This window comes from Sturnira hondurensis, unplaced genomic scaffold (genome assembly GCF_014824575.4).
Source record: "Sturnira hondurensis isolate 20B ecotype Veracruz unplaced genomic scaffold, ASM1482457v3 Scaffold0022566, whole genome shotgun sequence".
NCBI lineage: Eukaryota > Metazoa > Chordata > Mammalia > Chiroptera > Phyllostomidae > Sturnira > Sturnira hondurensis.
In genome coordinates this window covers 9460758-9482251 of record NW_028095197.1, presented here as the reverse complement: position 1 = coordinate 9482251, position 21494 = coordinate 9460758, and the positions used below count along the sequence as shown (strand labels likewise).

Here is a 21494-nt window from a genome sequence, read left to right as displayed (position 1 = left end):
CTTTTGGCACCCCCTCTTGGGGCCAAAATGCCAGCTTGGAGCAGGGTGCCTGAGCAAGTCAGGCAATGCAATGTTGGCACAGGAAAAGACAAGGAGACTCACAGAACAGGAGAGTCCCCCCCGGGACAGTCCATGTGGATGCATGGAAGTTCATGGGCAACATGGAGCCCGAGCCAGTGGTGAAAAGACATGCTTTGCAAAGAATGGTGTTGGGACAATGAGATACCCATTAAAAAAATGGAAACTTGATCTCATCTCACACCACACAGACACGAACTCAAGGTGGATTAAGAGGGTGCATCTAAGAAGAAAAGGAAACCTAAGTAAAAGGAAACCTTTTCCTAAGAAAAGGAAAAGAAGTTTCCTTCTTTTCATCTAAGAAGGAAACCTCTATAGCTTTTAGAAGAAAAGATAGGAGGCCATTTTAATAATACTGGGATGAAGAAGGCCTTTGTAAATAAGACACAAATCCCAGGAGAGTGAACGGAAAAGGTGGCTAGATTTGGCCACGTAAAATGTACACATTCTGCCACAAGCCAGAGACCACGAGTGGGAGGCAGCGAGAAGCGGGGCTGCTTCACTTATGAGGTGTCCTCGCGGGGGCGGGGGCACAGAGTACTCACTGTTGAGTCCCTCCTTGTTCACGATGGAGCTGCTGCCCAAGGCCTGGTAGTACTGCTGGCTGCTCATGAGCGTGTGCATGCCCAGGATAGCTGTGGGGACAGGCAGGGGCTCAGGACTTGGCCCTCCCAGACGGAAGGGCCTCCAGGCACGGACAATGCACTCCTTTGAAATGTGTGCTCCCAGAAATGGCAAGAAACACTTGCATGAAAACTTTTAAATTTTCTTTGCCTCTGCCCTGGCTGGTGTAGCTCAGTGGATTGAGCTCGGGCCTGCAAACCAGACGATCGCGGTTCGATTCCCAGTCAGGGCACATGCCTGGGTTGCAGGTCAATTCCCGGCAGGGGCCAGTTCCCAGCAGGGGATGCATGAGAAGCAACCATACATGGATGTTTCTCTTCCTCTCTCCTTCCCTTCCCCTCTAAAGATAAATAAATAAAATATTAAAAAAATTTTTTTCTTTGCCTCTATCTATATGAATGCCAAGTCTCTCCCACTGGCCTAGACTTCCCTAGTCCCCAGCCTCAGATTCCTAGGTGTCCCCTGATGTACCACTGGCACAGCCAACCAGACTTGGCCCAAACAGAGCTCATCTTCCCCAGCAACAGCCTTTTCCTGTGGGTTTCCTTCTCTCCTGTCACCTTGCCTGTCCCTCAGGCCAGAGACTCACTCACAGGGCTCCTTCACCAAGTCCCCACCCTTCTAACCTGCTCTTCTCGTCTGTCCCTCCTCCCACTCCATCACCTCCTTCTTGGTCGAGGCCCTGTCATTTCTTGGTGTTACTGTCATGGCTGCGTAGTCGCCGGTGTATTGGTCCCACCCCCAGCATTCAGTACAGAGCAGCCAGAAAGATCTTTCTGGAAATGTAAGTCTGACCACCTCACACCTGCTCCCAGTCATGCTTCCATCCCTTCATTTACTTAACATTTACTGAGCACCGACGTCGTGTGTCCAGGGGCGAGAGGGACAGTGGGGAACGACAAAGACAGGATCCCTGCCCGTGCAGCTAGCCTGCAGTCTGCTGGGGGACAGGGCTGCTAAGCAGGTACCCACGTGGTTAGAAACATAGGCACAGAGTGTGGTCGGCGCATGAAGGAGAAGCTGTGGGAGAAGGGAGCAGAAGGACTTGGATGGGAGTGGTAAGTAAGGGTTGGCCAAGTTAAAAGAAGGGAGGCAGAACATTCTGGGCAGAGAGCATGGCGGTGGGAAAACCCCAGGCTAAGGGAGTGGAAGGCAGGGACGGGGAGACAGGAGACGGGTAGAGGTGAAGCTGGACTCGTGGTGGACCGTATAATACCCCGCTCACCGAGCCGCTCGCCCTGGGCCGGGGAATCCGCTGTACGTCAGTGACTCTCCTGTGGTTGTGCTGTGGGATCACTGGGGAATCTTCAGAACTCCTGCCACCCAGGCCTCCCCAGACCAATTAAACCACAATCCCTGGGGCTGGGGCCGAGGTATCCACGTTTTTTTAAGCTCCCAGGTGGTTTCAGTGGGCAGTCGGGGGGCGGGGCGGGGGGGAGACACTGAGCATGACACTGTGCCCCTGAGTCCTCACAAGGACCCTTGGGAGTAGATTTTATTCAGACAGTCCACGTTGGATCCCACAGGGTCTCATTCAGGAAAGGAGTTTGGGTGTCCTTTTCCAGGTGCAGCCTGGGAAGCTGCGGAAGGCCCGAGCAGGGCATGAGCTGGTGTGATCCAGCCCTGTGAGGGTTGTTCCGGCTGCCCAGAGAACCGACTACAGGGGGGAGGACAGAGCCCGGAGGGGACCGTGAGGCTGTGGCAGCCATCGGGGTGAGTGGTCGGTGGCTTGTGACCCCAGAGCTCACTGGCCCTCCCTGGGCTGGCCCTGCTTCAACAGCCTCGTCCCTCCCCTGTACCCTTTCCACTCCGGGGGCACCAGCTGTCACTGCTCAGTGCATCCTCCTGCTCCCGCCGGCGCCCTCCCCTCTGGTGGCTGTTCTTGCCTCACTTGCAGTGCCCGCTGTTGAAACGCCCTCAGTCATGCCGTCCTATTTGGCACATAAAATTAAAGACACCCAGTTAAATTGGAATTTCAGATAAACAATGAAAAATGTTGTAGTATAAGTAGGTCTCAGTCGTGTTAAAACTTACCCATTGTTTATCTGAAATTCAGCTCCAACCAAGCATCCTGTATGTGACCTAATACTTCTCCATCCCTCATGCCTTGAACAACACTTCCTCCCCAGGGAGTCTGCCTGCGTCCCTCTCTCCTCTGATGGTTCTCCGGCAGCGACTGGTGCCCTTGTTGCCAGACGTAGTCTGCACGGGGTTGGGGACATCTGGGTGCGTGTGCACTTCCACTACCAGACTACGGATGTCCGGGGGCCAGGGAAGAAGGTCATCTCTCTTTTCTTCTACCTATTCCAGAACATGGTAAATACTATTTGCTGATGATTTTTTAATTCCTCTAGCCATTTCGTTAGACGTGGTTTCTAGTTAGAGAGAAAACACCAGAGCTCTTAGGGAAGAGCCAGGAGGCCAGCGGTGCCACCCAGGCCCCCAGTGCTGTGCGAGCTTGGGCAGGCCCCTTCCTCTCCAGGCTGCCATCTCCTCTGTCCGGTGAAGGGGTGAGACAAGATCAGGGCTGCGCATCCGATTCATCCGGGAACTTTGAGAAACTGCCCATGCTCCACCCTCAAACCACTAATCTGAATTTCTAAAGGTGTGTTTTTTAATCTCCTTGGCTGATTTTGATGATCAGTGGGAGCTGAGAACCACAAGAGGAGATGATCTCAAAGTCCCTTCTGTTTCTCACATTCTAAGAGTCTTCTCTGCTAAAATTAGACCTGCCTGCTCATCGCTAAGGAGAACTGGTGGGGAGAGAGCTTTACAAGCGCGCTCATTTAATTTAGGCCGTGGCTCCGTGGGCAGTGGGAGCTGAGGACTGAGTCAGCGGCAGGTGGATCAGATCACCGCGCATCACCTTATGGGGCTGCCTCTTCCAGCTCCCACACGAGGAGTGCCTCTCGGTGCTTCGGGGCTGCTGCTGGGAGTGCAGGTTTGGAAGAGCAGTTTGGGAAAGGTTGCTGGGAATCCCAGGAAATGTGTGACCTCATGTGGCTGGCTGGTCTTGCTTAGAGTGTATGTACAGAGAGGTGAAAAATGCAAAACACATTTTGGGCTCAGACGATAGCTTCCTGTAACAGTCCAGAAAGCGGGGGGCAGAGGCACGACAGTTGCAGAAAGTGCCAGGGGACAGAGGAAGGGGGCCTGGGCTCCAGTCTGGCTTTGGCACTCATTTGCTGGGTAACCCTGTCCAGGTCACTCCTGCTCTTTGGGCCTCAGTTTGCACACCTGTAAAATGGGGTGTATCTGAACGCTGACCTCAAACCTTCACCAAGGACTTAACCGCCACACCACGGCTCATCTTTTTACCCTGTTTGATTTTTTAACCAGCTGCCAGGGCCAGTGCTGATGATCCTCTGGCTTTTCCAGCAGGCTCGTGGGGAAACTGTTTGGGAAAGACCATCTGGTGAGGACTCTCTAGCTTCGAAGTTAGTATCCCAAACACTCCTCCACACACGAGGTCACCAGCGGTCCCGAAGTTGTCAAACTTCCCCTCGACTTCGGAACTCTAAAACAGATAACATGTATCCTAGGAGGTAATATCAATAGCAGGCCTAAGAAGCAAAAAACATTCTGCAACTCTGAGGAAATTAGCAAGGAAACTAGAAAGAAGGACGGACGGATGGAAGGAGGGAGGGAGGCGTGAGTGGTGAAGGAAAACAGCACATCAGCCTCGCCTGTTGCTTCATTCTTGGTCAATATTGGCAAGGCTGAATGTAGCACTGGGGAATGTAAATTTTTTAAAAAACAAGACTAGATCTTCCTCAAAACTCAAAAAGGACTATTTTTGAACTCTGCAAAGGAACATCAAGTTCTCTCCTCTCCCTGCCTTGGCAGGGTTCGCCCGTCCGTGATGCCACTAAGGAAGCAGGGAGATGATGGCACACCTCCCGGGCCTCTGGGCCGCCGACTGGTCCGATGGGCTCAGGGCAGGCGCGGGGATCCTAGGAACCGTTGGGAGAAGCTGGCCCTGGCCCAGGACTTGGGTGCCATTGAGGGGCTCCTGGATGCGCCACACCCTGACTCTCCCAGAACAGGAGCCTGGGGCCATGAACAGGACACTGGAAGAGGGGTGGGGCTGCCTCTGGATCAGGGCAGCCAGGGACTGCCACCTGTCCTTGGGGGTGGCCTGGGGGTTCATCCTTCTAAAGGGTGAGTCTCCCAACACCAAGTTCCTGCTTGGATCCTGTCCCATCTGAAGAGTCCCCAAAGGCCAGGATCACATCCCTAACTGGGAAGGGGCAGCAGCACCAATAATGGCAAATGCTTGCAGATGACTCCCAGTGGCCTCTGAGCCACGACCCAGGGCCACACGCCAAGAATTTAGTGCTGTCGGAGGCCTGTCTGTTCATGACCCTGTGGTAACACATTTCATGTTAAAATTCACATGCTTCTGTTCTGTCCTCCTCTCACATCCTGGGCTGGCCAAGAACAGGGACTGGATCTGACTCATTCACACAGGAGGAGTTCAGTAATGTATGCCGGCTCCATTAGTGATGAATGAATGCATGAATGGTGCACAGACGGGAAAACCAATGAACAAAGGCAAGTTCTTGGGCCTTGCCTTACCCGTGTCACACCTGAGCCAGTGTGACACATTGGCTGGGTGTCCCCTGCACGTTCCACCCTCCCCAAATATCAAGCCTGATGCAGGTGCATCTGCCAAGTGAGTGGACCGGAGGGGCCTGCCTCCTGCCCCCTGCTCCCCCACTTCGCCCGACCCTTCCCCCTTTAGGATCAGGTGCACCTCTGGCCTCAGCTCCCCTGCCTCACCACCCAGCCAAGCCCCTGCCCTGTCCTTTTTCCTTTACGACATTCACTCTCACTTGTCATTCCACTTGGTTTACGTGGCTCTGTGAGGGCAGAAACGAGGTGGCTTTCTTAGGATACTTTCACCAGGGCTCACCCAGAGCCCGGCAACAGAAGGGAGGCCAGGACAATGGCTGTTGGGTGAATGGGTGGACCAGCGCACTGCACTTCGTGGAAGTGCTCTGCCTGGGAGCTGAGCCGAGAAAGCTCGAGATGAGGCCCTCCTTCCTCTCCCTACTTTCCTCTCTCTAATGACTTGCCCGCACTGGGCTCCATCCACTCCCTCCTTGAGAAAGGCCAAACCACTCGCCCACCCTTCCACCCCCGCCTCTGGTGGGCTTCCCACACCCAGCACTCTGACAGGATGTCTTGTCCTCACTGCCTCCATCTCTTGCAGCATCTTTGAAATTCTGAGCCACAACTCACATGCTGTCCCATGGTTCCACCTGGCCACTGGCCTCACCTGGGGCCTGCCTGTGTTCCCCACCCTCTAAACATCACTGCCTCTCTGCCCACGCTCCTACTTTCATCAATCACCTCTCCCAATGCTCCCGTCATCCCAGGTGACAGTGCCTGGTGTGGCATCTGGAGCCTTTCCTACTGTGGCCCCATCCGCCCCCAGCCAACTCCATGAGACTTGGCACCTCCCACCCATCGTCTGTGTCCATTGTGCCCCCAACCCTGAAGGGCTTTACCCGGGTGGCACTGGTGGTGATGCTGCGAATGGGCCATAGAACAAAGCATCCTGGGTTCAAACCCCATGGGCAAGGCACGTGACCTCACTGTGCCCACTTCCTCCATCCGTAAAATAGGGACAATAAAACTTACTCCATAGGATTGCTGCAGTCAATAAATAACAAGCAAGGCATTGGGAGCAGCTCCCACAGCCCCTGGGGCGTGGTTGGTGGTCAGCAAAAGCGCAGCCCCTTGTTCCCCAGAGGCCCTACGGCACTTCAAGAGGCTCATGCATGACGACAGACACTGAGGGGAGCCAGTAAGCACTGGTGCTGGCTTACAGCTCCCTCCCCCACTTTCTGGACCTCAGAAGGGTATGGTATCATGAACAGATAATCATAATTAGTCATGCCAACACAAATAAATAGAAATAGTTTCAAGAAACCAACACAGAAACTCAGCCCCATATTGCAGTGCTCTGCTTTGGCACGAGAGCTGGCCGTTCTGACAGTGCAGTCATCTGATAATCCTCTGAGCTGATTGACTCGGGGAGTGATGTCACGGAGGGCAATGGGGGTGGGGGGACCAGGACAAAAACAGCTCCGGGTGAGTCGGTGTGCAGGTGCTGCACTGCAGTGCCCCCCACACACCTCCTTGCTGCCCAGATTAACTGGAGGTCAAGGGGGACACCCGCCCTCCCTCCCAAATCAGAGAAATGGTTCGGTCAAAATATCAGCGCATGATGTAGGATCTAATATAATTTGTGTGGTTTTGACAGAACAAAACTTGAACTTCAGAGCAAACCAGGTGCGTTTGCTGAGCTGTGTGCCATCTCCATCCGGGTGAGATGCTTGCTGCTTCGGCACTTCACAGGGAAAATGAAAACCTTCCTCTCCAGCCCTGACACCCAGCCACTGTCCTCGGGCCTTTGCAAGTGTCCTGCCTCCTGAGGGAAAGGCTGTTTGGATTCAAGTGTACACACCAGCTCTCCACATTCACTCCTCGGGTCCCTGCAACCTGGCTTTGCAGCCCAGGGTCACCCCTCCTACGTATTTGAGTCTTCTCACTGCCCTTCCCCCACATGGTCCCACTACAGATGACAGCCATCCCCCTTTCCAATTCCCATCCCCTGTAACGAATGTCCTCAGGACTCATGCACAACATGCACAAGAAGGCGGAGGATATGATGAGGCAGCAGACCAAGTCCGCTAGGATTGGTGGTCTCGCCCGGCCTGTGCCTCTGAGTCTCAGGCCAGCCCTGAACCCTCATTCTGTCTCCCTAGCTCTTCAGTAGTTTCTGCCCATTCTGATTTGGCCTTTGGTTCCAAGCCCTTGTGTGGGTTACTGGCCCCCAGTGGGGCTGGCGTCGCCCGTTTCAACTCCTCCTTGCACCTCAGCCAGGACACTGGTGGGCAGAGGCCCAGCCCCCCACTCCTGTCATGGCCTCTGCCTGGAGCTGAACAATGCTAATGACACCCACACCTCTGTGCTAACGGTGCCACAAGGACTCCGGTATGGATCCCTTACAGAACTCCCGACTTTCACGTAGGACCATTGCCACCTGGGTGGCACACAGACACTTCAGAGGGAACTCAACAACCCCCCACCCTGGGCCTGCTCCTCTCCCGCTGTTATGGGCTCAATTGTATCCCTCCGAAATCCATGCATTAAAGTCCCCATCACCAGTACCTTAGACTTTATTTCTGTATTTGGAGATGAGGTCTTTAAAGAGGTGATTAAGTCCCAGTGAGGCTTTTAGGGTAGGCTCTAACCTATCCTGACTGGTTTCTTCATAAGGAGAGACAAGGACACCAGGAAACATGCAAAGAGGGACGCAGATGTGGCCATCTGCAAGCCAATAAGAAGAAACCAAACCTGCCAACACCTTGATCTTGGGCTTTGAACTTCCAGAAGTAGGAGAAAGTAAATGTCTATTGTTGAAGCTGCACAGCCTGCGGTGTTTCATTACGGCAGCTCCAGCAGATGAACAGCGCCCATCATTGACGGCACCGCCACCCACTTAGTTTCTGGAGCTGGCAAGCCAGACTGGACTTGACTCCTCCCCAACCTCATTGTCATTGCCAGACAGAGTCAAGCCCATCTTTCCTCTCCCCTTCCCACTTGCCTGAGTCTCTCCCCACCCTATCCACCTGTCGTCATCGGGGTGATGGCTAATAACCCCCAAGTCTGCGGAATAGAAAGGCCACCCAGCCCACTGGCCAGGGGGCACAGAGGTTTTATCTCTATTTCCTTTGTTTGGGTTTAGATAACGGAATTCTGTTCTAATATTCTTGGTCTGCTCTAGTTCTTGCTAGACAGAGAGAAAACGTTCATATTGACACAAATCATCTAAGGCTCCCTGCGGCTGGAGGTCAGCTCCTTCTGGAGGACATGCGGAAGCCTCTGGAATGCCTCTTACCTGCGATGTCACAGAGTTCGGCGTCCGAGGCATTCGCCAAGGCCTCTTCCAGCTCCGGCTCCAGCGTCACGCTCTCCAGCACGGGGTCCATCGGCTTCTGCTTGGGGACCCAGACCTTGCCTGCAAACACACGAGCACCCGTTACAGGGAGTGTGCGGCACTGGGGCAGACTCTGGTGACAGCCTGGGTGACCATCCCAGAGCCCTGTGGTCCCTCGATGCTGAGAGTCCCTCTGGGGACCCAGTGCCAAACGTCCCCAAGAACAGGAATTGAAGATCTCCAACAAAGCAGCTTTCACCTTTGAAAAGAAGACCCCATGGCTTTGTCAAACTAGACTGCTCGCTACTGGAAACACTGCTCATTAACGTACACAACCTTGCAGTAATGTAGGAAAAGATACAACAGAAAAGTATGTTATCATGCCAGGGACTGGGATACCCTAACCAAAGGTTCTGACAGGAGAGAAAAATTTAGAACCATCTCTAAACAAATTAAATAAAATATACTCAGATTATTCAAAGTGGAATGGGGAGCAGGAAATGTCTCCTTGACTCATGGGGCATAATATTTTTATTTTTAAAAAATATTTTATTTATTTTTAGACCGAAGGGAAGGGAGGGAGAAAGAGAGGGAGAGAAACATCAATGTGTGGTTGCCTCTTGCGCACCCCCTACTGGGGACCTGGCCTGCAACCCAGGCGTGTACCCTGAATGGGAATCGAACCAGCGACCCTTTGGTTCATGGGCCAGCACTCAACCCACTGAGCCCCACCAACCAGGGTGGGACGTGATATTTCTAAATTGTCAGACTCATAACTGAATGAGGGAGCAAAGTGGCACACACACGCACGGTCACTGTCGTGTCCCCCAGTAGGAATGCCTGAAGAAATTCTTGGGCATCTGCATAATCAAGGTCCCACTGTTCTTATAAAGGATGATGGAGATTTCTACTTACTAAGATGGAAAATGTGAAGATAAAATGTGGCAACAGCAAGTGTACAGAATAGCACGAGTCCTGATTGGTGTGGCTCAGTGGATTGAGCATTGGCCCGTGACCCTGAAGGTCACCAGTTCAGTTCCCAGTCAGGGCACATGCCTGGGGTGTGGGCCAGGTCCCCAGCTGGGGGCTTACAGGAGGCAACAGATCGATGTTTCTCTCCCTCCTTTCCCCTCTCTATAAAAATAAATAACATTCTTTTAAAAAGATAGCATGAATACTTTAATTCCATGTCTGAAAAATGACATCTATATATTCATACAACTGATACTTAGCATTTCCTACGTGCCGGGCACCTTTCTAGGGGTAGGGGAATTGCAATGAACAATTTACAACTTAGTGAAAGGAGCCAGATGACAAACCAGCATGGAAAGTGATTAGACAGTATTATGGAAAACAATAAAGCCAGGCAGATGACCAGGAAGTTCTGGGCTGGGGGCTGAGGGAGGTGGGCACATCTTCCCAGGCTGGGCGGTCAGGGAAGGCCTCACTGACAGGGAGGCCTGTGAGCTGGGAAGGAACGAGGAGGACGCGAGCCCCTGAGACCAGCAAATGCAGTATTGCTGTATGACTCAGAGAAAAGAACCGAAAACAGACATTCAGACGGACACTTGTGCATAGATGTTCGTAACAGTACTGACTACAATAATCAAAAAGGGGAAACAGCAGAAAAGTTCATCAGCGGGTGGAGGGGTAGACAAGCTACAGAATATTACTTAGTCATGAAAAGGAATGAACGAGTCTTGAAAACCACACGCAAAGTGAAAGAAGCCAGACACACAAAGTCACCCATCCGATGACTTCATTTATAGGAAATACCCAGCACAGGTAAATCCACAAAGGCAGACGGGTGGCTGGCAGGGGAGTAGCAGCCCGCGGGGCACAGGGCTTATTCGGGACTGACGAGAACGTTCTGGTTGTAGATAGAGGCGGCAGCTGCGCAACATTGTGGGTGTACGAAATGCCACCAGACCGTTTACTTTAAAATGGTTCGTTTTATGTTACGTGAATTTTACCTCAATAAAAAAAACAAAAACAACCCTGCTCTCTTTCACTGCTGACTGAGAACAACTGGAAGAGGGGCGAGGACGGAAGCCAGGAGATAGCCAGGAGGCCCCGGCCAGGTGAGGGAGCCTGGTGACGTGGACAAGGGGGATGAGGGGACAGGTGGGAAGGGGCAGGAAGTGCAGAGAGAAGTGTCCAGGAGGATGTTCACCAACTGGGGTCAGTGTACATCTGTCAGTGGAGAAAAGGCTCCGCTTTGTTGTTTAAATTGTTCACAGCAAAGGTCATTACCTATATAAGTGGAAAACACAACAAAATCATCTAGGAGAAAATCTGGAAAAGGACAAAATGCACAAAGAAAACAAAGTGGCTAAGACAAAAATCAGCTGTGGAGATGAGTGACACGGCGACGAGGAAGAACATTCAGTAAATATTTAAGGCCTGTGGTTTCATTAGATCCCTGCAGCCGGGGCCTCCACGGAGGGTGGGGACTCTAAGACACAACAAAAGGACTTGGCCTTCTTCCCTTCTTCCATCTTACTAACTGGAATGGTGATGTGATGACGGGGGCTTCAGCAACCAGAAGGACCAGGAGGCAAGAACATAGTGCAGGAATGACAGATTAAAAAACTGGAAAGGGTCTTGATTCCTAATAACAGGCGAGACGCTCTACCAGCTCTGGACTGCCTGTCCCCAAAACTCTTCCAAGAGAATGAAAATTAAACTTCCACTTTGATTGTCTGTTTTATTTTCCTTCCCCCCCCCCCAGCACATGCAGCCAAGTCTAATTCTAATGAAAATATACTGCATGGGTATTTTATTCTGATTCTCCGCTGGAATGAGAGTGGACAAAGTTCAACGTCCTCAGGATTTTGCACCAGTGTGTGGCCCCTACCACATTCTGTGGGGCCTTGTGTGCTGGAGCACTGTTCCCTCCCAGCCGAGGCCAGCTCTCGGCCCAGCGTTGGGTGGACGCTCAGCGCGGCTGGACTAAACGGCCCTGTGTCCGGACGTTAGAGCTGGAAGGTGTTCCTCACACTTTCTGTTGAGAAACCCATGAATTCAGCCTGCAAGGACTCCAACGACCACCAGGAAATCCTTTCTGGTGATGGCATGTTGGTGGGGATGACAGTGACAATGATGAACCCTTTAGGCTGGTCATTATACCGCAGTAGAACAAAGTCTAGCTCCCCGCCTGGGGTCAGCCTGCCTTTTTTTCCCCCCCATGAAGGCAGCCAGGCTCTGGGAGCCCAGGGCTCTGCTGCAGGCTCCAGGCCAGGCGGGCATTCTCTGGAGGGGCAGGATTGGGTGTGTGCGGCCCAGATTCCCTTCCCACTCCCACCCCATCTCCAGTTCCTCCCCTGGGAGAAGGGTGGGTGCTCGAGGAAGGGGACGCCAGCAAGGACTCACCCACGAGCTGTCTACCTAGGTCCACCACTGACTCTCTCAGCCTCGGCCTCCCCATTTTTCAAATGGGCCCCTGGGATGCTGGATGTTTTAAAGCCTCATGAAACACAGGGATTTTATTGTCTTTATCCACTATATAGAAGGCACTCCTCCTGGCTCAAGTGCCTTGCTTAAAAACATCTCGTGCCCACATTCTCAGCAGGCACACCTAGCCCTCGTGGTCAAGGCCCCAGTCATTCCTAGGCCTTGCCCCGCCATCTGCCAGGGTGCCTCAGGTCACACGGTCCTTCCAAAGTTCTATACGCAGATGGCCCTGGGCTCCCCAACCCTCCAGATTTTCAGGACAATCTGAAGCTCCAGTATCAGGGTTTGGGATGGCTCACAGTCCCCCTGACACCATGACTATGCCTGCTGGCTTTTCTGTTTATCGCTTATCAAGCCGATGCTCTGGGCAGCATATTGTGCTAATCCAATGGGGATGCAGAGTTAATGGCCACAGATCCAGACGCTGAGGCATAGGGAGAACAGGAAAGACTGGAAACAAACAATCAGTTAGACAATTGACTAATTAGTCCAACAAATATACATTGGGCACCTCCTTTGTGCCAGGGTTTATTAGGTGCGATGTCATGAACAAGGCAGATGTGGTCCTTGTCCCTGTGGGACTTCTGCTCTAAGGCAGTGGTCTGTGATTCATCATACGTTTATTTAATTTGAACTCACTCATTTTGTCTACTGGGCCCTGCTGTATACCTGGCCAGGTGCTGAGGGTACTGTGTGAGCAAACACAGCCTGAGTCCCCTAACCTCGTGGGGCTTACAGGCCAGTGAGAGAGGTAAATGACAAGCGAAGAGACAATGACAACGTGAGAATTGCCATGAAGGAAGCCCCAGGCTCCTGGAGTGGAGACTGGCCAAGCAGGAGCTGAAGGACTGCACATCCTAGACCAGAGAGACAGGCAAGGCTTCCCTGAAGGAGGGGACAGGACAGTTGGGACCGAAGGGACCCTCATAGCTGGCACTTGCACGCATTCCCTACGGGCCAGGTGCTGTTGCCAGTGCTCTCCATACATCTCACCTCTGTTCTTATAAGTGGTAATACTGTTTTCATCGTCCCGCATTCCACAGACCAGGAGATGGAGGCAGAGTGGGTGTAACACTTTACTCAGGCTCACACAGCTGGCAAGGGATGTGCCCAGGTTGAAACCAAAACACACCCAGCTCCAGGCTGCGTTTCCAACCATTATGCCACTCATGGGGGAGGAAGACAGCCGAGCAGTGGGCAGCAGGGCCAGCAGCTCCAGGCAGAGGGGAGTGGTGCACGGGTCCTGAGGTGGAGGAGAGCAGGAGGCCTGTGAGGAAGCCGTGCGCCAGGCAAGGGCAAGCAGGATAAAGAGGGCAGCAGAATGGTCTGGAGAGCAGCAGAAAGTCCCAGAAGGGCTGGATAGTCAGGCATTGCCTCTGTGTTCCCCAGACACTTCAGGAAGCCTTGCCTTACTATGGGGCAGAGTCGTGGAGGGACAGATGAAGGAAGGAATAACACAACTGCCAGAGAGAGGAACTTCTGGGAGAGCGCAGGGATGCTGGGGATACAGCTAGGGTATCTCTTGTTCTTGGTTTGCAAAGGATGGGCCTTGTTTAGGTCTCATGTCCTGATATCACGATTGATAATTGGACACTTTCCAAAGTGTCTAGGTTTGTATGAAAAATAAGCAGGATATTCCAGCTAAAGGGGATTAAAGGGGGAGTTTTGCTGGTCTGGTTCACCCAAAAACTTCCCTAAATCTACATCTTTGATGCTTTGGAGTTGGGTTGATGTTTTAGGGCCAGGCAGGGATGGGGACAAGGAGGCCTGGTCATGCCAGGCCCGGCACAGAGCCCGGCATGCAGCTGGCGCTCAGAGAGGCACGGGGTGTGACGTATCCATAAGAGCAACAGTATTCGGTACCTCGCTTTTCCCCTGTGTAGGGGACCAGATCTTCTCGGTCCTTAAACTCCTTTGCTTGCTTTTCCAAGTGATCCAAGAGCTCCTCCCTTTTAAAGGGGCCCGTGGGCGCCTTGGTGGTTTGATCCTTCTGCCTCAGGCCTGCGGGCAGCAGTGCATTCTACAGTGGAGGCGGTGGCCCCGGTGACAGAGAGAGAGAGAGAAAGAGAGAGAGAGAAAGAGCCGTCAGCTGCTGAAGACATGCATTTCTCCAGAAACTCATCATTGAACAGCTGGGCTCAAGTCACTCGTTTACATGGAAGGAATCTAACACCTGTAGGGGCATGGACTTGTCCAGGGTCACACAGCAGAGGAGACGCGGAGCTAGGCCTCTTGACCTCCCTGTGTTTCCCAGACTCTAATGTTTTTGAAGGCGACGGGGTGAGGGGTCAGCCAACATGGGGCTGAGCACAGAGCGACACTCCAAGAGCATCTGCTGAGTGACGAGATTAAGTTGGTGTTTTGATGCAGGAAGATATTTATAGCTGTTGTGTATAAAGTGATGAGGAAAGAAGAAGGCCAAGGCGTTTGAGTTAGAGCCCTGGAGGCAGAGTCAGGCAGGAGGAGGCAGGCGCAAAAAAAGACAAGTGGGCAAAGGCTCAGCAGAACGGCGAGGTGGGCGAGGCAAATGAGGTGGCCGAGGTGGCAAGGCGGGCGTTCAGGCTGCAGCCTGGGAAGGCCCGGCCGGCTGCCTTCTACCCTCCCGACTGTCCGAGCTCATGCCATACTGGCTGTTAAATATTGTGAACGTTGCCCCTGGAGATGAGTCTCTGAAGAAAGACAGCATCAACCAATCACTGTGGCGTCTCCTTCAAACATGGGCAGGCTTCTAGGTGAGGGCTTCCTCCTAAAGCAGATTCCTAATTAGGGTGGATTTGAAGTCCACAGGCTTTCCTTAACTCAGTTCCCAGTACCTTAGGGATACTTGCAAAGATGCTTAGAAATTGTCTGGTGTGTGCACCCTTCCTTCAAGGGGAAACCGAGGCCCAGAACGAGGAAAAACTTTGCCCAAGGGGTTTCAGGTACCGGTCTGGAACAAAAGCCAGGGTTCTTCTTTAGACTTGGGAGGAGGAGGGAAATCTTCAGTTCTAGTTATTGCCCTCACCCCCTTTTACTTGAAGAGGTGGTGGAGGATACCTGGGAGGCAGATGTGAGCAGAATCCCACCTGGCTTCCTGCCATGCCCCCAAGTTGGCAAACTGGATGCCATTCCATCTCGTCCTCCCTTCAGTCACTCAGCCACATTGCCAGCCCCTTCCCAAAAGCCCTGAGAGAGGGAAATGACATCACGTGTATGAAGACAGCTACGTGCATAAAAGGGACAGGGCCGGGGGGGTGAAATACGATGGTTAAACTGAAGTATGATATTTTTTTTAAACAAGATGTTTCACCACTGCTTGACACCACAGTGCCGTTCCGGCGAGAGCAGTGGCTGTGAGGTCAGGGGACCAGCGTGGGACTGCAACTCCAGGAGAGCCGAAGGGGCCCAGGCCTGGCTCCATGCACGGCCTGTGGAAGGGGCTCTGAAAGTGTGCGTGAGGGGCTCCCAGTGTGTGGCGGGGGGGCTCTGAGAGTGGTGCTGGTGTGCGTGCAAGGGGATCTGAGCCCCAGTCAGGAGAAACATTGGGGTTGGAGCATGTGACCTACAGAGGGCCAACAGGAAGAAAATGCGCCTTGACAGATTTGCAGGTGAATGTCAAGAACATAAGTGATGTCACAAGACATCCCAGCTTTCCTTAAGCAGCAGTCCTCTGACGCTGTCCACTGTGCCCTGCAGGACAGGTGATGGTCCCAGGTGAGCCATGCGTGTGTGGGCATGTCCAGGGGAGAAGGGCTGTCCTTCTCCCCCCGTGGCAGGGCGCCGTCTCTCTGTGATTACCCATCACGAACAACCAATACGCTGTGACACGCTGCACCTCCCAGCTGAGCCCCATCAGGCGTGTGCCCGACTTGGAGCAGTGACGACTCCCGTGATCCTGGGCCAGCTGCCTCGTCTCATTGTGCCTCCATTTCTACAGCCTGAGAGTGTGAGTGTTAGCTACTCTCGGAGTTGTTGAGAAAATTAAGTTAGTGCCGAGCACCCGTAACTACTTATTTTAACTGTTGTTCTGTAATCGGGTGAGAAACATTTTAACAGGAGATTGGTGATCTGCATATGTATGTCGAACAGGCGATGAATTATCCAAATACATCTCAAAAATAAAAAAGTGAAAACATACATGTAAAAAAGAAAGTAAGCAGCAAACACAAGTGTTTTCCCAACAATCCTCACAAGGAAAAACCAGACAGATTTTTGTCTATAAGAGGTTGTAACAGAAGTTGAGGTTCTGGGGCGCGTTCTGGCCTCTGCAAGGCTCAGACTCAGGAAGTAAGAGAACCAGGAGGCTGTTGAGGAGAGGAAAGGATCTGCAAACTCACATCTCTTTTCCAATACACCCGAGAGAAGCCACTGATTGAGTTAAGCAGGGTTTTCAACCTTGGCACAGTGGGTGGCTGGGGCTGGGTGGTTCCTCGTGCTGGTGGCTGTGCTGTGCATTTGACTGTTCAGCAGCATCTCCACCTGGTGGAGGCTGGTACCCCCACCCCCCACAGTGTAACAAACAAGAATGTCTCCAAATATTGCCAGGTGTCCCCTGAGGAGCAAAGGACCACTGACTGAGGACCACTGTGTTGAACTAGATAGAGCCCATATCATTCTAAGAGGAGAATAAAGATGTTTTTAAATTTTTAAAACATATTACTTTATGTAGCATGTTAAAAATATAGCTTCATTTATTTAAGTCTTTACTGAAAGCAGTTGATTAAAAACAAAAACAAAAACATCAAAGGCCTTCTCTAACAATTCTTAGCTTATACAGTTCTCACAGTAAGTCCTGAGAAAATCAGCCTCATTAGAGGTTCATCTTTTCCCAGTAAATATGTTTAATGAAACATCACATGATTTTCAATTAAAAATCAAAGACAGTCACATATTTTTTAAACTCCTGATTATTTTCACAAATGGCATGTGACCTCACAGGGTACTACAAAAATGAACTCCAAATGGATCAAAGACCTAAATGTAAGAACTAAGATTATAAAACTTTTAGAAGAGAACACAGGCATAAATCTCCATGACCCTGGATTAAGCATTATGTCTCTTAGACATGCTGCTAAAATAACAAGCAACAGAAGAAAAATAGATAAATTCGACATCATCACAATTAAAAACGCTGTGCTCTAAAGGACACTATCAAGAAAGTGACGAGACAACACACAGATTGGGAGAAGTTTTCACAAATCACATGTCCGATAAGGGTCTGGTATTTAGATACATGAAGATCTTTTACAGTTCAAAACATAAGACACATAACCCAATTTACAATGGGCGAAGGATCTGAATGGACATTTCTCCAAAGAAGACATAAAATGGCCAACACACACGTGGAAAGATGCTCAACATCATGAGCCAGCAGGGAAATGAGCATCAAACCTGGAAGGAGACACTGCTTCATACCCGCTGGGACGGACAACAAACACTGGCAAGAACATGGGGTAGCTGGAACCTCCAGTGCCGGCCAGTGCGGATGTAAAGTGGTGCAGCCCCTTTGGGAAACAGTCTGGCCCTTTCTCAAAAGCTTAAACACGCAGTTATCACCTGATGCCGCAACCCAACTGTTAGATATATACCCAAGAGAAACGAAAGCCCGTGTCCACACAAAACTCCCCCGGTTCATGGCAGCATTATTCATAACAGCCAAAGAGTGGAAACCACTCAGAGGTCCATCAGATGATGAATGGATAAACAGACCGTGGTATCCATACATCAGCACATCCATTTTCAGACCGTGGTATCCATACGTCAGAACACTACTCGGCAATAAAAGAAAATGAAGTTCTGAGACGTGTTACAACATCGGTGAAACCTTAAAAACATTGTGCTAAGTGAAAGAAGCCAGACACAAAGGACTGTGATGTTGGATTCCATTTGATCAAAATGTCCACAGTGGTCAAATCTATAGAGGTGGAAGTAGGTTGGTGGCGGCCTGGAGTAGGGGAGGGGGAGGGGAAACGAGGAGTCACAGCTAATGGGTATGGGTTTTTTTTTTCCTGAGGTGATGGAAATGTCTTAAAATGCATTGTGGTAATGGCTGTATAACTGTGAATATACTAAAAAACATTGAGTTGCACACTTTAAATTGATGAATTTTATGATACGTGAACTATAGCTCAAAAAAGTTAATAAAAATGCCATATGTTATGTAGAAAATGGCTAGTGCAGTAAAACACAAAGTGATTTGGCTGAGAGACAGAAGCTCTCTGTGTGCCAGTGGCCAGTAGGGATGATCAGAGTGGCCAGGCGAGAGCTGGTGTACAAGGGTGTCCTGTTTCCTGACGCGATGTGCCTTACTGTGCGAGTTAGTTGTTGAGGAGTTCAATGGGTGAGAAAACATTGCCTTGGATCTCTTCTAACTGTCAGAACCTAACACTGACTCAAAGACCCAGGTACCAAATGGGAGAGGAACGGGTTCGCATGAGTGGGGGAGCTCCGACCAGAAGGGTGTTTGGGGAACGTGTATGTGTGGAGCTGTACCTTATTCCTTGAACAAGCGTCCATAGGGTGGGCGTGGTGTGTCTAGGAGGTCCACTGACAGCTAGAACCAGGATCCCACTGAGAGCTCTCTGATTTGGAACGCCCAGGGAGAGGGGAGGTGAATGGGGCAAGCAGAGTAAAGTGGGGGAAAAGTCCCACTGACAGCATGTGCAGGAGACAGTGTATTGTTTTAGACTTTATGGACAATCGAGATCCTCGAGGTGGGTCTACTTTACTGAACAGTGAGGAACAGTCCATGACTAGCCTCCACATTGCCCGCCAAGGTTGTATACTGCTGTGGCGCCTGCGGGCAGCGGGAACCGCCTAATCTTTGAGGAGTTTCTGTCTCTGTCTCCCAGGCTTAAAGTGTGCACACAGTAACTTTGCAGGGCACCTGATTTCTTTATAGTTAGTTCGAAGGGAAGTATCAGGCTGGCTCCTTCAACATAGTGATCAGTTGCGCACCAGGGAATCTGTATTTATAGGCACATGCCACACGTACACCTTCAGTCCAAAGGCAGGCTGGTGACAGGTCGGATTGGCTTTGGGAGGAAACTCTGGTGCAGGGGACTCTGCGCATGTCTTCCTGTCCAGAAGGAAGACAATTGGAAATTAACTCATGAGGAAGAAAGAATACAATTGGAAATTAACTCATGAGGAAGGCAGTGACTAATGCCTGGATGGTTCCACTGTCTCCCCAGAGGGAAGTCAGTGTTGGTGTTCAGGAAAAGGGATTTCTAGATACTTCTGATCTTAGCCTAAAATTACAGCTGTCAGCACAGGGAATGGCGGGGGCTGCGGGCACTGGAGCTGTCCCCACCCCGGCAAGCTACTGCCACACGAGAACACGGGTGACACTGTTGATCTACTCATTTCTATGCGAAGCCTCTTGATTTTAAAATATTGACACATGACACAAATATTTTAAAAGCAATATTCAAGCTAACTAAAACACATCTGCAGGCCAGAAGCAACCCACTTGGCCACGTCTGATCTAGGCTTTGTACTAGAGGAAGAAAGGGGTGTGTATACACGTGAGTAATTAATTTAGAAGGGTTTTAAATGTTTAAACCACATTAAAAGTTTACTATGTTCTTGGAAATAATCGTAAGGGCTAATTCCCTATAGGGCCCTACTCATGTCTGGTTAAATGGTGACTTCCTTTTAAATGTTATAAAATTAAAACAAGGATATGCAGCTTGACAGATTCCCATCTTGGTCCTAATTCTCCCACCCACACTCTGGAGTCTGGTTGTCCAACAGATGATGGAAACTTTGACAAACCCTCAGCTGTGCTGAGAGGAGCTCTCACACCCAGCAGACAGGTGCTGGGAAGGCCAAATATCAAGTATCTGCGCAGATACCATGGCTATACATAGCTGGGGCTACGTGGGAAGCCATTCTGGCTGGAGCCATTGCAGGCTCGTTCAGATGTGCACCTGTGCATAATGCACGCACACACAGGCAACACATGCGTGTGCGCACGCACAGTGTATTAAAAGAAGCACAGAATCCTGGCAGGTCAGAGCTGCCCTAGAGCCTCTGGGCCAGTGCTTTTATTTTCACTCGGGGAAACTGAGGCATGGAAAACTGAAGCCACTTGCCCAAAGTCACACCGCTCATTGGCCACACAGCCAGGAAGCTGAGCTTATAACAGAAATGACAATAGCATGTATGTAAATAGCTTGCCCACCCATCAGTATGCACATTTCAGGCTGGCGGCTACTCATAAATAAAATGTCCCACGACTTCTTCACAGTGGTGAAATATAAGCCATTTATCACCTTTCCCAAATAAATCAGCTATGTCTAAGAACCAGGGAATGTAAAACGTGCCCTTTGGACCTGGGCTGCAGCAGTCCTGGGCTTCTGTCCTGTGACTGAAGCAGACACGACTCCTCGGACGAGGATGGGCCGTGTGCTGCAACCTCGTTGGTGATGGAGTGGCTGAGGTCCAGGGAAGGGCCTTGCTGAGGTCACTCACTGGAGTAAGTGTCCAAGGCTCTTGACTTCCAGGCCACAGAAAACTTTCCATCCCACCTGACTGCCTTCCTCTAGGAACAGATCCTGGAAACCAGACATGGCACCATCGGAGAACCGACTTCCCTCCACGTGTTAGGGAGCCAGAGCTGCCTTCCTTACGAAACTAGTCTCGTTTCACAGGTAAGGAAACTGTGGCCCAGAGGCACGGAGCCCCTGTTGGGGTAAGAGGAACCCAGGAGGCTTAACTTCTCAGGATTCCCGCGGACTTCTTCCCCCGCTCCCTTCCAAACAGGCTCAACACACCCCAGGTGCCTACCAGAAGCCCTGCCCCCTCCACTTCAGCCAGGCCAAATGTTTTACAGAATAGTCGATTACCCAATTACCTTTTACAAGGTACTTGATGAAAAAACCTTTTTTCAGATGCTCTTGAGGACTTTTATTTTCCAGTTATCTGCTGGGTCTGTTTCCCCTTGTGTGAAAAGTGGCCCTTTAGTCCCTCAGAGCCCCGTCCAGGTAAAGAGCACTCGGTCTCTGCCGTGCTGGCCAGCGGCTCCCAGACCCCACCAGAAACCATTCAGTGAGGCTTCAACAGGGGTTCCTTGTCACATGTGGGGGGGGGACTGAACCTGACAGTGTGGAGGGGTGGAGGGGCCATACCACTCACACCCCAGTCCAAGCAAGGGACAAAGCTCCAAGAGCCCCTGCCTCTCCAAACATGCCCCCACCCCAACACACTCTGGGCATCTTTATCTTTTTCTCCAGAAAGATCCAGGCCTTTGGTTCATTGATCATGGCCTCACCGCCAATGGGTAAGACCCAGTAACTGCCACTTCTCACAGTCAGCTTTATAGGGCATGGCCTCCAAAGGCGCCCTTGCAGCCCAAGCCCAGTAATTACTGATGGTGGGACCTACTGGTGATAACAACATGCTTCGT

General features: G+C 51.3%; 1 protein-coding gene across 1 annotated transcript in view; it reads right to left on the bottom strand.

The window, feature by feature from the left end:
* The window catches only part of TMOD1 (tropomodulin 1), a 72585-nt gene that overhangs the window by 26285 nt on the left and 24806 nt on the right, over positions 1-21494 (bottom strand). Inside the window, exons 3-5 of the mRNA XM_037035752.1 lie at positions 13970-14126; positions 8615-8734; positions 624-713 (exon numbers count right to left, since the gene is read on the bottom strand). Coding sequence (XP_036891647.1) covers positions 624-713; positions 8615-8734; positions 13970-14126 — 367 coding nt within the window. The remainder of the gene's footprint in view (positions 1-623; positions 714-8614; positions 8735-13969; positions 14127-21494) is intronic.